At 35.5% G+C, this 17,898-nt stretch overlaps 1 protein-coding gene across 4 annotated transcripts in view; it reads right to left on the minus strand.

Annotated features, from left to right (window-relative positions):
* The window catches only part of LOC123674098 (regulation of nuclear pre-mRNA domain-containing protein 2), a 63,702-nt gene that overhangs the window by 31,927 nt on the left and 13,877 nt on the right, over positions 1–17,898 (minus strand). For 3 of the 4 annotated variants that reach the window (XR_006746576.1, XR_006746578.1, XM_045608977.1), the window contains exons 9-10: positions 16,893–17,175; positions 16,207–16,839 (exon numbers count right to left, since the gene is read on the minus strand). Coding sequence is in view for 2 of the 4 variants with exons in the window: in XM_045608977.1 (XP_045464933.1) it covers positions 16,238–16,839; positions 16,893–17,175 (885 nt within the window). In the remaining 2 variants the exon portion in view is untranslated. Of the gene's footprint in view, positions 1–15,674; positions 16,840–16,892; positions 17,176–17,898 lie in introns of those variants that run through there. The other variant, XM_045608969.1, reaches the window with a different exon arrangement.

A 17,898-nucleotide genomic window follows, 5' to 3' on the forward strand; every position in this document is an offset into this window, starting at 1 on the left:
CCGGTGCGCCAAATCATAGGGGCGCAAAGTCAGTTAATAACACTTTTTGCACCTTTAAAAACTACGTCGTTTTTTTGATTTAAAAATATAACGTCATGCTTTTAAACAATGCCGGACGTTTTGATAAATTTGACAAGGTGATTTTGAGGTTAAAAATACGATTTCATATAAAATAAAAAGATTCCTGAGAGGAATAACAGAGGCGGTGAAATTTCATTTCGCCTGGGAGCTAAAATGTCTGGCGGCGGCTCTTAGGCCAATTGTCGAAAATATCGATAAAAGCATGGACATGTCGAGTGCTGTTTCAATTGTTCAAGAGCTTGAGAGTGCCCAATAAACCGTTTGGAACACTAGTTGCATAAGGCTGACCTCAAGAAGATGCTAGATGTATGGATACCACACGAACTAACGCAAAAAGCAGCATGGACCGAACTTCTACTGCAGAATCGCAACAAATCGCTCCATTTTTGAAACGATCGGTACCTGGTGATGAAAAGTGTATCATTTATGACGTCAAGCAGAAACGGTCGTGGTCGAAACGCGGTGAGCCTTCGGAAACGGTCAGGAAGGTTTTGCTGTGTGTGAGATTGGCAGGGAATTATCTACGAAGAGCTGTTCCCCTAAGGCACAACTGTTAACTTGGAACTGTAGTTATCGAACGAAATAGCGCATATTTGACCCGAATTGGATTATTCTAACTATGGTAATTGAAGCCTTGTTCTTTATGCAAAAATAATGGTTTTCTTTTTACTACACCTTATACTTTCTTGCGCCTGAGTTTTTTTATGGAATTAATTTACATATATGTATTTATGAAATATGTGAAATTTTTTTGAACTTGTGTTTGTCCTACAAAAATTTTGGAAACACTTGACCCAGTATAGGTACCAACAAAAATTTCCGCTATTTTGCTGACCTATATGAGCCGTGCCTTTCTGTGGCCCCCCTCAAACATCACCTGGATCCTGGATACGCCCCTGCCGTGAACATTGGCGTAACTAGAGTTGAAACATGAGGGGTTACCTCCTCTTTGAAAAAGCAAAATCTTTCAATTGTTAATGATTTTTTTTAAATGCTACTTACAAGTTTTTTTATTTCATTCTAATCAATGAGGGGATTCTGTCCCTAAAATCCCCTCATTTCGCCTATGTCAGTGAAGTGTTCTCAATGGCATATACAGGGTGATTCACCGGGATGGCCTATTAGACGTTTATGGAAAACTAATCATAATTTTGAGCTGAAAATTTACATATTGGGGTTTGAGACAATGATCTTTTTCCCTAAAATATTTTCAGATCTCTACAACTTCCGGTTATACCGGAAACATACTACTACTTCCTTATTTCAAATGGCACACCCAGTATATTATTGCATCATTAGATAGCTTTTTTGATGGCAATTTCGGCAATATGCCATACCTTGTGTAAAAATTCAACGGTTCATGAGTTATTGGGATTCTTATGAAAAAAAAGGTGGCGATGAGGACTCACATTTTTTTAATATTTCAGCAGAAAAAGCTTTTTCCGAAATTTTTTTTTTCCTTTTTCGATTCCGTAAATACGTTACATTATAAGACTGTTTTCGGCTTGGACCAAAAATGTACAGGGTGTTTATAAGAGGATCATGAACTTGGATAACTCAAATTCATCAAAACTCAAGATTTTCAAATTAGAACCAATATTTTTTATTATTCAGTCGATTCTACGTACAAAAATTGTGGGTATTACTTAAGCAAACCCTATACCTAAAATAAATACTTCAAAGTTATCGGGAAAGAACTTCAAATGAGGAAAAACCGCTATTTATAACTGTGTTAATAACTGTATGTTACTTCTAAAAAACACAGAAAGAAACTAAAATTCGATGTTTGGATAACTAAATTTTACATTTCATGAATTTTAATCAATTTTTCGTTTTGATTGTTGAGAAATCCATAAACCAATACAATTTTCAATTACGAATAATTCATTACAATTCTTGATATGTCAAATTTAGTTATGAAAACATCGAATTTTAGTTTCTTTTTGAGTTTTTCGGAAATCGCAGACTACTCCACACAGTTATAAATAGCGGTTTTTCCTCATTTAAAGTTTTTCCTCGATAACTTTTAAAGTTCTCATTTTAGGTATAGGGTTTGCTCAAGTAACCCCCACTACTTTTGGTTGTAGTATCGACTAAAATAAAAAAAAATATAGGTTCTAATTTGAAAATCTTGAGTTTTGATGAATTTGAGTTGTCCAAGTTCATGATCCTCTTATAAACACCCTGTACATTTTTGGCCTCAACGGCAAACAGTCTTATAATACTACGTATTTGCGGAATCGAAAAAGAAAAAAATGTTTCGAAGAAAGCTTTTTCTGCTGAAATATTAAAAAAACTGGTGAGTCCTCATCGCCAACTTTTTTTTCATAAGAATCCCAATTACTCATGAACCGTTGAATTTTTACCCAAGGTATGGCATATTGCCGAAATTGCCATCAAAAAAACTATCTAATGATGCAATTATATACTGGATGTGCCATTTGAAATAAGGAAGTAGTAGTCTGTTTCCGGTATAACCGAAACTTGTAGAGATCTGAAAATATTTTAGGGAGAAAGATCATTGTCTCAAACCCCAATATGCAAATTTTCAGCTCAAAATTATGATAAGTTTTCCATAAACGTCTAATAGGCCATCCCGGTGAATAACCCTGTATCTCATCTTTCAAATAACCCCGCAGAAAATAATCGAGGGGAGTTAGATCCGGTGCCCTTGGTGCCCAGGCCACAGGGCCATCATTTCCTATCCATCGGTTTGGATAGTTGTTATTCAAATATTGGACAACTTCTATGAAACGATGTGGACCTGCACCATAATGTTGAAAGTGAATCCCTCTGATATCAAATTTCTCTAGCCATGGAGCAAAAATAGATTAAAAAAAAATTTAATAGATTTCTCCTGTTAACCTTCCTTCGAATATGCGCAGTCCCATAGTTTATTATTAATTACAACACACCAAACGTTTATGGAGAATTTATGTTGTGAATTTTTGTAATGTTTCACATGTAGATAATTCTCAGCCCATAGTTGACGATTTCTGTTATTGAATACTCCTTCTTTCGAGAATATTGACGCCATCAGTGAATAGAATACGAGTAATCGTTCTTCTATTACTGTGTGCCCAACGACAGAAACTTCTATGGTATCCATCTCCCGCATATCCTTGTTCCAATATTTGCATGTCTTGGTAATGAAAAGGATGCAATGTTTCTGATTTCAATATTCGAAAGACCTTAAGATGCGAAACATTCAATGCATTTCCTGCTCTTCTAGTACTTGTAGGATTTTGAGCTAGGATAAGGATATCCAAAATTTATTTCGGGCTTGCTTCTCAATAAGAAGGAATAAATCGGCCACTGTAGCAAAACAATGTCCCAAGGGCAGAACGATGAACGGCTTCAGTTTTTTGGTTTGCATTTTGATACAAATATGGACACTATCTTGATTGAAACCATTAAGGGCTGTACTCCATCTCCATTTTAACTAGTGGGTTGAGTGCCTACTGAGCGTATCCTCTGGTGGCGGATAGGAGGCCCTGGTAGATAGTGATAATCTAACGTCATAATACTATGACTAAAGGCTCTCACAAACCAACGCGGCAAATGCGAATATTCGTACTGCATCTGAGTCTGGATCCTACTAATTTATTATCGATTGATAGTTTGATAATCGGTAGTACCAATTATCAAACTATCAATGGTATGTTGACGAAGAGTGGCTCTATGAAGGAGCGAAAGTGTTGCTCGAAGAAAATGGCAATGCAAATTCTAAGAATCGTCAAATGCCTTCCGATCGGAGGGAATTCGGAATGCTTGGACATGAGCGGTAGAAACCTTTATCCGATTATCGAAAATTGCTGCAAGTATTGGTTACTATACCTGTTGTCTCTGCTACCCCAGAAAGAACTTTTTCAAGACCCAGTTGCAGGGACGTCTATTAAAATTTAATGCTGCCTCAAAATTTTAATCCTCCATTAAACGACGCAGGTAGCCAATAAGTTCCTCATATTGGAGGATTAAAATTTGGCATTGAATTTTAATGAACGTTTCTGCAACTGGGTGTCACTTAAGAATCACAACGAGTGAAAACAGACGGAACGGATTGGCTCTGATGAATATTCATTATGGAATAGATTTAAATGCCGTTGAAGTAGTGGATATAATCAAGAAGAAAAACAGAAGACTAATTCTATAATGTGTAAATAAAATCATATGTTCTGGTTTTTTGTTTTTTATTATGTTAAATATATTTTATAATAAACATGATTTTACGGTTATTTCATGAACCTATTTTCGTTTTTTTTTTAATCAGTGGCGTATCCAAAAATTGAGTTTGATCAAGCCGTCGCTAGCCAAAATGCGAGAGACCCAATTTGACGTCATAACATAAGCCAACTCTGCAGAATACAAAAAATTAATATAGGATAATAGTGATTTTCTAGCGAGCGATGAAAAAATTTGATAATAACATTCATAAATCTAAAACAAACATCTATCTATTTGTCAACAAAAAACTAACAATTTCAAACTAGAACAAAAAATTTATTCATTTAAGGATTGTTAAGAAGAAAATAATATACATGAGGTGTGAATGAATAGATAGGAATGCATTATGATTCAATAAATTTTAGTTTAAAAAAACTACGCAGTGTATTAGCTGAATACAATAATACATACGCAGAGTTAAAATAATTCTGAGGACAAAACACAGGTTTGCTGGGCTCCTTCTATAGAAGCAGGAAAACCGGCATTTGCCGAAGCAGCAAATATTGGAGGGCGGCATTTTTTTCTTTTTCCGAGAAATCCGAATTCCTTTTTTTCAATAGAAAAGAGATGGCAGACGTGTTTTAGTTAAAAAGCTTTTTTGTTTTCTGATCATCCTAGTTGAAATTTTCAAATTCGGTAATTTTTTAAGCAATTTGATATTGAACATTATCAGAAGGTATCTCTAACAGCAACCCAAATTGCTAAAAAAAAATATTTTTTGATTCGTCAAAACTCTTAGGTTCTTGAGTTTTGGCGGTGTAACTGTCTGTTCAACATAACCTTTTGACGGTAAGTTCAATATTACATGATTTCGTGAATAGTGAACCGATTTTGAAAATTTTAACTGTGTTGTGCACACAACATAAACAACTTTCAAACTAACTAACATTCGATATTTTTCCCTATTCAAAAATGTTGGGGGTTCATGCCACTTTCGTGGGGGTGGTTTTTTCGGAACAAACTCATGATAAAATACCCCTCAAAACTGAAAATTGTTCGTTTCTGAGTTCTGGGGGTCATCAAATTCTCGTTGGAACAACCAGTATAATTATGATTTATTTTGTAATCTTTTTTTATTATTGTATTAGGCCCTATTTTATTTTTTAGTGTCAATTTTTTAAATCAAAGTTCTTTTTATAATTGTAATACATTTTTTTGCCTTGTGTTTTTTATAGTCATGCTCATAGTTGGTCCTCCTTTTAACTTTTCGTTCTACATTAACCACTCTAAAGGAGTACTACACAATCAATCTTGTTATTTTAAGTAGATATACAATAATAAATAAATCTGAATTTGATGCTCTGGAGGCAAATTCAAACCACATTAATAAATGAAATTTAAAATTATTCCAGACGTTAGCTGCCATGAGAGTATCCAATAGTTTTTGCCTTATTTCCTGAAGGGGGGCCTCAAATCAGCATATAGCTGAGTGCTTCCAGTGGAGTCAGACCGAGCTGGCAACATCTATTCGTTAAATTTTCTAGTGTTCAGGACCGCCGCCAGATATTTTAGCGTCCCGGCAAAATAAAATATCGCCGCCCTGCTTTACCTAATTTATATGAATTTTCGTAATTGAAATAATTGCACAAGTGCATCAAAATTACCGATAATTTTGCATGACAGCGTGAATAATGATAAATTGAATCATTGACCAATTCTTGAACTCCCGTCGCGCAATGGTGAGCTTGCAGACAAGGGCGTACAGAGAGGATAATAACAAATTCTTTTCCTAGAAATAAATGTGTTATTGGATTGTCATTACATTCCTATTGTAATTTATATTGAATCTCCGTGTTGAAACATGAATATGGCACATCAAAAATATCAAACTCAGGACCGTCTCTAGTGGATAGGCAGTCGTCTACGGCGCCAAAGTATACCGAATGAGGTTAAATTCAGCCAGAAACAACTGGAAGGAATATAGGAAAATTTAATTAACATCGAAAACCGCATTATGCTATACTCCTCATAAATACCTTGATATCGCACTGTTTACGAGTTACGCTAAAAACCACATGTGCATCCAAAAATTTTTAGCCCAAATTCGCATTTGGGGGTGCCTTCAAACCCGTAATTTCGAATGATCGATATTTTGGTTTCTGTGGTTGGTAAATGAAATTATTGCGAGAATAAAAGTGGACTTTCGTTGGACAAACGAACCTGAATTTTTGATCCCAAAATTCGCATTTGGGAGTGCCAGCTTCACACAGCTCACATGTACTCAATAGGCTTGTCGGCGTTCCCTTTGCTAAATGTTGCCGAATTTTATTTACATGTGAATTTGTATTCGGAGATTCAGTGTGGAACATTGCACACTTTCTTATAAAAAGTATTTTGAGGAAGGAAAAATGTTTTAAGTGTTATTTTTTATTAATTCAAATTCGAATAGATAGATTAGAATAGATTGTTTAGGAAACGTGGAATGTAATCTACAGAATTCTAATGGATAAATGATGAACTACATATATGGATTGAATTCGGGTTTCAGATTCTTCTGCTGAGTTGATGGAGTAAAACAATCATGCAGATAGACCATTATTTATTTATTTTTAATTCGAATGCGCCTGACACCGAAGGTGGAGGGCTCTTTCTCCAAAAATGAAAATGAACTCGTGCAGTTTTATGACAACACGCTGTCATGCAAAATTAAGGGTAATTTTGATGCAATTACTTACGATAATTGCATTGTAGGAAGCGAAATAGCACTGCGATAATTGTTCTGTTTATATAGGGTGTTTCCTAAACATGCGGCAAAAATTCAGGGGGTTGTTCCTTGGACTATTTTAAGCATGTTTTGTCCTTGGATGATTTTTGAAAAACCTCTTTGTTTCGAAGAGACAGGGCGAACAACATTTTTCATATTTTTAAAATTAATAATAGTTTAAATAAAAATGCGTACCGCACTGTGTTTACTAAGTAGGTACAATTTATTTTTAAATTTGTTCAACAACATTCCAATTACTAAAAACTGCCAGTTATTTCCTATGGGGCCATCTAAAATCATTAGTTTATACCACTCCAGTAGAAAATATGGAAGACTTGCGAAATCGGATCATTGCTGGGTGTAACTTAATAAGAAATGATCCTGGTGTTTTTGAAAGGGTTCGGCAGTCAATGAGGAGAAGATTGGATGCTTGTATGCTGGCTAGAGGTGGTCATTTTCAACAGTTTTTGTAGGTTGAGTTGAATTTTCATGTAATTTTTCATAATAAAATGTTATTATCTGAAATTTTGTTTCCCCTATATCTTCGAAACGAATAGGTTTTTCAAAAATCATCAAAGGACAAAATATTCTTAGAATAGTCCAAGGAACAACCCCCTGAATTTTTGCCGCATGTTTAAGAAACACCCTGTAGATGCATAGTTTCAATGAATCTTACACAGTTCGAATCTATGGATACAAACACAGTGGAAGCCGGTAACCTGCTTCCCGGTAGCCGGTACTGACCGGCGCTGGTAAGTTTTATAAATTGTTCTATAGGTAATAATGAATTAGCGGTAACACAGTGCAAGCCGATTGAAACTTATCGGCGCTGGCAATCGGCTCCGGCTGCTTTGTCGGAATTGCAATTTAGTTCTTTCAAGCCGGTTGACCTGCGCCGATTGTGTTGTGAAAATGAATATGGAATAAAAATCATAAGTTGCATAGTAACCGAAATATTAGCATTTAGACTGGATTAGCATCCAGTTGTTTCTGGCTGAATTTAACCTCATTCGGTATACTTTGGCGCCGTAGACGACTGCCTACCCTGCCTATCCACTAGAGACGGTCCTGAGTTTGATATTTTTGATGTGCCATATTCATGTTTCAACACGGAGATTCAATATAAATTACAATAGGAATGTAATGACAATCCAATAACACATTTATTTATAGGAAAATAATTTGTTATGATCCTCTCTGTACGCCCTTGTCTGCAAGCTCACCATTGCGCGACGGGAGACCCTATAACCTACTCCTGTAGTGAAGCGGGTCAGGTCTGAGGAGTCAACCCCCAATCGAAATTCTCAGAAGAGAGCAAAGACCAAAGAACCAAAACCGTCGGCCACCCGAGCAGGTCCCAATCAAGTTCAATCAATCATCCCAATCGGGATCAATCAACCATCGACGTCAATGAAGCGGAGCAGGGCACGAAAAGACCGTCAATCGAGCGAGCAGCCCCTAAAGGGGGCCCCGACAGAAGACGACCTCTTGAGATGCCACGAGACCGCCAAAAACACCTACAGCGGGAAGCTTGAGGGGGTAAAGGTGGGACTTCTCCAAGTCGAATATCCCAAGAAAAACCTAGCGGTAGAGGACCGAGCTGGAGGAGGAAGTGGCTCGTTCAATTCTGGGGCGTCAGGACAATATAGTTCCCATTTTCAGGAACGTAGTATTTTTACCAGGCTTCATGGTAATAAACTGTGATAATCAAGCTACAGCAGGGTGAAGTCCGAATAAGAACTGAAACTACCTCACATGAAGGTCCACGGCATCCCAGGTACGGCGGTAGCCACTGCCTTTTTTCCCGGACAGCTTGGAATACATCGTAGATGAAGTCAGGACCTTCATTGACAAACAAAATCCGAGTCTCAACACCACTCAGTGGAGACTGCTGAAGGTTGGAGATATAGGGTAGAATTTCCGAGAGAGTATTCTCGTTAGACTGCCTAGATGGCCTAGGAGCGCTAGATTACATGGTCAATTACAGACTAGGCAACGTAAAATTTTGGGTGAAACAAACATTGAGCAACAGAGCTCTGCCGCTGTCAATGACGTAGTCCCTGTGGGCTTTGGTGCCGTGGCTCCCGCTCCTGCCTCATTGGGACCGGTCGGTGTTGACCAAGGCGACTGCTAAGCCGGCTCCAAAGAAAGTAGTACAAACTCCAATCAGGGCAAAGGAAGAGCCCAAGAACACAACGGCTTAAGTGAAGGGCCAATGGAAAGATGGAAGGTCTCCTCTAGGCTAGCAGGAGCGTGACAGGCAACATATTCCCTGGAAATGGGTAAGCCGTGGAGTTTCCAACTATCAAGTGCCTCCAAACCAACCTCCGTCATGCCAAGGCCGCCACAGATGCGAATCTTTGGAGGTTATCATTACTATTATAATACAATAAAAATGGAGGTAAATACCTATGCACTTAAAACACTAAATTAAAAAAGTTTTCTGCTTACAAACTAGTAACCTACACCTAAACATAACAAAAGTAAGAAAAAAACAATTTATAATTTGTTCAGAAAAACTGTCTCTCCACCGATCATACCAGTTTTTAATCCCGTTCACAGAAGTCGCGTTCACTTCCTCAGTCGGAAGACGATTCCAAACAAGACCCTGTTGGAAAGAAAATTCATCCGGCAAGTGGTCTTGAACGGTTGTTTGGCCAATTTGTAGTTGTGGCCACGAAGATTGTTACTATTTAACGTGAACAAGTGCCGAAGATCCACGCCAAAAAAATTGTGCATCGCTCTAAACGTCACTAACATGTCCCCCCTGGCACGCCTGTCCCCGAAGCTGGCCAGCTCAAACGATCTCAATCGTGTGATGTAGTCGGGTCGAGTGTGGAATGAAAATGGTATCCTCGTACACCACCTCTGAACCGACTCAAGAAGCTCAGAATCAGACTTCAGTTTGATGAATGAATGTGTCTGCGCCTAGAGCGACACTCTACATCATAAAAACTTACAATATAAGAATGGGGATGTGAGAGATTGGCTAGGCCTGTTCTGTTGAAAATTAATTATAATTTTGAATTCAATAATGAGAATGTATCAGATATCCTAGGAACATATGAAAAAAAACTGAATATTCAAACTTATTTATTTTTATTATCTTTAATATTTACTTCGATCTTAAGTTCAATCTCCGAATTATAGATAATTTTTCATATTGAATTTGATTTTTTTTATATAACCAACAACCTATAGCTATCATACATCCATCCCGCTGTTCGTTCGATGTGCAGCCCCCCAAAACAAAATCCCAGCTGCACCATTGTAAAATTTATTGGGACAATATTGCCTGATAAACAGCGCGGGGATGCACAATAGATCTTTAGGTCAAGGTGCATGCGAGGTCGGATGTTCGCTCCTCCTCTAATCTAATCTAGATTTCAAACCATTCCCACTCGAAGTGGTTGTTATTTGAAGAAATAGTTGATCTAAGTCTCATCGTTTTCAATAATAGTGTATCGCCATCTGCAGAATCACCAATTTTTCAATTCTATAGGTAAATTTGTTATCTTTCTCAAAAATTGAGAGACAAAGTTTAGACCATGATGACATAATATGCATAGTTTGCTTTCTCTTCATTCAGAAAATAATTTTATTTTCTCCATTGGTGACATGGAATGTTTCAGTGTTAGGTGTTCGTTCTTTAGTTAAAGAGATCACCGATCACAAAACCAACAGACTTATTTGAAGTTGTATCGTATTCTATTTTTCCATTTTTTTTGATCCCATCTTCTCCGATGTATTTCGAAATTTTTTGGCTTCCAAAAATCTATTAAGGCGTTCAAAATCAAATTCAGCATGAATTAGAAGACTCAGCATGCTGGGGGTTTTAGAATGAAGAAAAATTGAACAGAAAGCTATAAAATCCAAAATCTCATCTGATAAAATCAAATATTATCACGAAATAAATAAAAATAGAACTCTATGTCAAAAAAGTTCCATAAAACATGAATTCTTTCATTTGCTACTCTTTTGAAGTGTGCCATTCAAAGTAAAAATTGAATTCATTAGATTGGTTTATGTATTTTTCCATGACAATAATGACATTCCTCTAAAACGTGAAAAAATATAGATTTCGAAGTCTGAAGGAACAAACTCAATAATCTAAGTACCTACTGCCCTGGACATATTAAAATTACATAAAACGTTTTGAAGGGTTGTATGAAGTAAACGAACCCACAACATTTAAACAATTCGATGCGATACAAATTACATTGTTGTCCCTCCATTTCGCTACAATTATTATTTTTCCGTAGACTTATATTCAAAATATACTCGTTCTTTTTTTTTGATCATCTTCTCAGTGGGAGGACATCCAGATAATCGATTTTCATGTATAGTGTAGGTACAACAGAAATGCTTCAATTGTTTGATGGTTAGTGTTTCAAGGAGAGGAATTGTGAAAAAGTTATCACAAAGTAGGTATATGCGATATGCATGAGGACCCAGTTTGCGCAAAATATCTGAATACTCCAGAACAGGTTCTAGGTGGAACTCCTTTTAATTTGATTTTATAATTGACTTGGCTCCCTGATATGGTTCAACCCAATTCAGGTATACATTGTTTACTCCCACGTTTTCTGAGGTCTTATGGATACCGTAAATAGAGAGAAGACATTTTGAACACTATGTCACAGTCATATACAGGGTCTTTCACGAGGAACCTCACCCATATTTATACGGGAAACTACTGAACGTATTTTCATGAAATTCAGCACTTATAAGTATTTCACGATGCTGATGAAATCTAAAATATTTTTAAGGCATGAGCACCTCCGGTTTTTCCGGAAATGACGTCAACTTCCGTTTTTCAAATTAGAACACCATTTTTTTATTGCAGAAATAGATTCCTTAGAAAATTTCAAGTTATTTTGATGTAACATTTTTCAGTTTTGGTTGGAAAATTCTCTCTGAGCGGGAAAATTCGAAAAAAAAAATCGAAAATAGAGCTCCGCTGAAACAAGAATAACTTCGAGGTTTTTGGATGGAAAATTTTCATTTTTGGGATTTTTCAAGATGTAAGATTGATGTATCCACTTTAAAAATCGAAATCGCGATTCATGATACAGGGGGTGAAAAAATCGCTTTCAAAGTTAGGGATGACAAAATCGTGAAAAATCAATTTTTTCAAATTAGAACCCCATTTTTTTATGGCAGATATTGAATCTACGTTAAAAAATAATGTGAGTGTATGCATCACACCCTTGCCATAAAGTGGATATTTTCTGAGTTATTCACAAAAAACTGTTTTTCGTCTTGAATTTTCAGCAATTTCTTTTCCCTTCACGCCAAAAAGATGAAATTTTCAGGAACTGTTATTTGAACCATGCTGTAGATTTTTCACCTATTCTTGAAACCGACTTCAAGTTACTATTAGGAGAACCATGGCAAACTCTCGCAGTTATAACTAGAGAAGATGCTCAAAGTTTTGACCGTTAATTTCTAGACATTCATTTATACGTCTCAGGAATGCTTCGTGCGTTGCTCTTCTTATTTCATCGGGAGGAAGAGATCTGCAAAAGTGTTTAAAACCCAAATTGAGTTTCAAAACTATGAATCTAAAAATCTAAACAAACCTGAACGCATTTCTGACTCGTTCTATGCAGTCCTCTTTATCAGTCAGGGGAGTTGAGTAGACAATATTTTTTATCCTACCCCAAACATAATAGTCTAAAGGAGTTAAATCGGGAGAACGTGGTGGCCAAAGATGTGGACCATTGTTCGCCAACCATCGATCTTCAAATAGCCTGTAGAGGATATTTGACACATTGAGTGAATTGTGTGGAGGCGCGCCATCTTGTTGATACCATAAGTCATTATGGTTCTGTACTAGCGGCTCAATTATTTGAGTCAATATGTCAGAATATCTATCTCCTAAGGGAGAACATTCTTTAAATAATGCAAACATGTGTAGTGTTCTATCTTACCAGTTAAAGTCCCATGATAAATGTGAACATCGAGAATTGCATTATTTTTGATGGCGCAAAAAACATTGAAACTCCAGGTCTCTTGAAAGTTCCATTGTCTGAAGTGGTGGTTGTTCTCTTCATCCCAATAATGACTGTTATGCCTATTGAAAGAACCATTCTTTGTGAATTTGGATTCATCTGTCCAAATTATACAGTCCAAAAAGTTTTCATTCTCTTGAAATCGAATCATCATAGCTTCGCAAAACTCTGTTCTCCTGACGAAATCAGTTTCCTTCAAATGCTGTACCCTATTGAATTTATATGGGTGCATTTTATGTTTTTTTAATATTCTCCAAACACTCGATTGAGATAATCCCAGATCAATCTCGGCATCTTTGAGAGAATTTTGAGGATTCACACGAAAATATGCAAGAACTATAATTTCGTTGTTCTCATCTTCTACTACACTTTTTTCTCTGTGTAGAGTTTTCTTAACGAAAGATCCGACATTTCTCAAGTTTGTCATGGTTCTGTTAATGGTATCTCTCGTTGGTCTGGGTCGGTTAGGAAACCTCTCAATGAACAGTCGAATCGTTCTATCTACAACTTTATTACATTCTCCATGAAGTAGAATGAGATTTAAATAATCTTCATTGGTAAAATTAGGCATAGTGATCGATTTTATAACTCAATACGAATCATCACCAAATTAATAGTAAACACAAAATGCTACTGAATAAAGAGGAATTTGGCAGATGTAATTAATGATATCTATCATTAAAAAAAAAGAATGTAAAACATGGTAAGTTTTTGCATATGGTTCATAAGGAATTATTTATTTATCACTGGATAGAAAACCGATGGCCGATTAGTTGAAATAAAGAGGTTTCCGATACAAATTCGAATCAAAATTCGCCATCTATTTAGGAACAACCTGTAACTTTTTACTCTTGCATATTAGGGTAGTAAAATCTAAAACATGGTTTAAGTAACAGTTCCTGAAAATTTCATCTTTTTGGCGTGAAGGGAAAAGAAATTGCTGAAAATTCAAGACGAAAAACAGTTTTTTGTGAATAACTCAGAAAATATCCACTTTATGGCAAGGGTGTGATGCATACACTCACATTATTTTTTAACGTAGATTCAATATCTGCCATAAAAAAATGGGGTTCTAATTTGAAAAAATTGATTTTTCACGATTTTGTCATCCCTAACTTTGAAAGCGATTTTTTCACCCCCTGTATCATGAATCGCGATTTCGATTTTTAAAGTGGATACATCAATCTTACATCTTGAAAAATCCCAAAAATGAAAATTTTCCATCCAAAAACCTCGAAGTTATTCTTGTTTCAGCGGAGCTCTATTTTCGATTTTTTTTTTCGAATTTTCCCGCTGAGAGAGAATTTTCCAACCAAAACTGAAAAATGTTACATCAAAATAACTTGAAATTTTCTAAGGAATCTATTTCTGCAATAAAAAAATGGTGTTCTAATTTGAAAAACGGAAGTTGACGTCATTTCCGGAAAAACCGGAGGTGCTCATGCCTTGAAAATATTTTAGATTTCATCAGCATCGTGAAATACTTATAAGTGCTGAATTTCATGAAAATACGTTCAGTAGTTTCCCGTATAAATATGGGTGAGGTTCCTCGTGAAAGACCCTGTATAAGCAATGCACCTAAGATGTCTAAAAACCTGGTGAATGGACTGATTGGATTTTGTTTTGCCAATTTTGAAAATATAAGTTAAGTTTCGTTATGTCAACTGTAGGTAGCGCTATTAACAATTGATGATAGATTCTTTTTATTTATTCTTCATGAGTTTTGTGACATTGTGTACCTATGTATCTTCCATTATAGTTGAGACCTGTGTAAGCAATTCTTGAAATTGTAAGAACACCAATAAACTCTCTCTATATTTCAAATATTTGAATTCATTCTAGTAAACGTTTTGTTTTGTTTCACGACTTTGCACGATCATACTCGGTTACACATCGCTTTTGATTGGCCAGGATCGGGTTTTACTTAATGTATGACATTTCGGCGACGCTACGAAATAAAACTAATATTCTCAATTTGGTAGAATGTCATTGCATTCAAAAATTGACGAGTGCATACACCATGTTTTTAGACATCTTAAATACACCTCACGCTAAAACAGCTGAATTATACTGAAGAAACCTTTGCTGAATTATCCTACAGTAGCGACATCTATAGGGGAATAGAAAATACAACATAACCATTAAATAACAGTGAACTACCAGATGTCCTTTTTAAGAGAACAATAAGCATATCTGGGTTACAAAGCGCCAACTACAAAAAAAATGAACAAGTTCTCGAGTTGAAACCGACAGAATTATTTCGACAAAAACTAATTAGTGGACAATGCGGTATTTTCAGATATCTTATATAGTTGATAAAATTTCCAGAAGAGACAGCTTTGTGTTGATGAATAATTGCTATTAATATCCTAAATAGCGCTGATGAACGATCTAATAAAATTTAAACTGCATAAACCTAAAATATTATCTATGATCGATGGCGAAAATAAAGAAAATTCAATTTAGAATATTTCTAAAATGTAATATAATATGTCGTAAATAATATCCTCCAAAAGTTCCTACTTATTTCAATCAAGTTGGTACAGAATACTGAATCATTTATTCACCGTCATTCTACTAAAATAGTTTTTTACAAGATATATTGTTCTCCATATTTCAGACATGAAAATTTCTAAATAAAATATTCAATGTTTACATAACCCAAACAACATATTTTATTTTTTTAACAACATTATACATTGACAGGCATAATACAATATGCAGCATACATATTCTATGAATCTATATAGTTTATAACTGAAAAAATGTATCTTCATTATTAGAAATAATGAAATATGATGCGATCATTTCAATGATTCTAGAAAACTGAATGTTCAATCACTCTCCTGTGAGTGAGAACTCATAAGGTAAAGTAGGAATGAAAAGGGGAAATGGGTACAAGTTCTATAATTAATGGTTTGAACAAAATGAATATAATACCAATATCTTCATCATATGAATGCCAAATATCTAATGTTATCAATCAACATCAGAAAAATTCAATTTTGTTTTCTAATATATAGTTTCTATAGAAAAAAATATCAATTATACAGATATGTACATTTTCAAAATTTATAATCTTCTAAGAGACGAGAATATTGATCCCTTCTATAATTAAAAAAGATATTCACTATGTTATAAATTATGTGGTATCTTCTTCTTCCTTATAGAAGCAGCGCTTACCTTTTGAAAATTATCTGCACTATTAGATCCTTCAATATCTTCCTCTATGACCCCTCATGTTGCCTCCAAAGTGGTTGCCTTTTGGAAACCGAGGATTTCCTCTACTACGTCCTCGGAAGTTGTTTCCACCTCCACGATTAGAATAATTTTCGCTGAAATTACCCATGAAACCTCCCCTTCCCCTAGATGATCCTCTATTGTTTATAAACTTATTCCTCTTGATGTTCTTTCCTCCTGGATAAACGCCATTGTTGAATGATGCCTGAAAATTTGGCGGCTGGTCTCCCATCCAATTCAATGAAGGTGCCAAGGGGGGAGGCGGTATAGATGGCACTTGTTGGAACATTGGAGGAGGTTGAAGATTTGCAGAATCATTATTACTCCAAAATGACTCTGCTAAATTTTCTTCAAGCTCTTCTGAATTAAGAAGAAAATCATTAATATCATTACTCATCTGATCCAATAATAAATTTTCTTCTGCATCATCGGGTAGATCTGGTAAAGGTGGAGGAGGCTCCAACATTGAAGGCAAATCAGCTTTGTTTGAAGTGAATGAACTCACACCATCTTGACTATCTGAACAAGAATTCAAATCTATTGGAGATTTTATTGACTGTGAATTGCTATTGGAACCTAGAAAAAAGTTGTTTTTAAATTCAGCATTTGCACATAGAATTCAACCTCACTTGTTAAGATAGCGTCAATCACAACTCGCAAATTATCTCTTTGGGAAGATTGACTTGCAGTATCTTTCCCATCAGGGATCTCGTCATCGCTAAGTTCCATATCAATGCTTTCCACAATATCTTGGGGATATGATAATACACTTTTCTTATTGTGATTTGTGCTTGACACCACTGGGATAGGACAAGCGTTTGGATTCGGTGGGGGTGGTGGTGGCGGTAGTTTTAACTGTTCTCCAATATCAAATGGAAATCTATAATCCTTATCAGCTGTTTGTCGGTAATCCTTTAAAAGAATTCATAATCATCAACAACAAGAGGATACTGAACCAAATTTTGTTATATTATGAAAATAAAAGTTTGATATATTTTATGGATTCAGTCCTTACTGGATGGACATACTAATTTGATAAAGATAAATATAAACATTTTTAATTTCCACAATTTTTCATTAATTTGACAACTGTTTCACCATCTTCTCAAGAATTGGTTACATTACGAAGTGTTACTGTTCAAAATATATTTTCAACTGTACAGGGTGAGGCTTTGAATTGTACATATAGTTCAAACAAAGATTCCTGGTTTTCCGCTTCGGTGCGGTTGAAAAGATACAGGCTGTTGAAAATCCATAAAAAAAATGTAGTTTTTAGTTATATCTCACAAATTAAATGGGATCAAAGGAAATGATTTTTGGAATATAGTTTTTTATTGATGTGATGAATCTTTTTCGAAAATAAAATACCATCCTATACTTAGTGAGAAAAAAATCGAATCGGAAAAAGTAGTAAAGGAAAAAAGTGTTTCTTTTGAACTCAGGAATCTTTGGTTGAAATATATGTACAGGTCGAAGACTCACCCTAAGAGTACCTAGAGCGAATTTGGTTAGATAATCAAGCAGGCGTAAATAGGTCGCCTTTTTCATACATCTTCAAAAAGATTAGTAGAATAGTAGATGAATTTTTATAATACCCCAGGCCCAGAATATTCGGCATCTATTGGGGATGTGATA

The sequence above is a fragment of the Harmonia axyridis genome, chromosome 1, assembly GCF_914767665.1.
Source record: "Harmonia axyridis chromosome 1, icHarAxyr1.1, whole genome shotgun sequence".
Taxonomy (NCBI): Eukaryota; Metazoa; Arthropoda; class Insecta; order Coleoptera; family Coccinellidae; genus Harmonia; species Harmonia axyridis.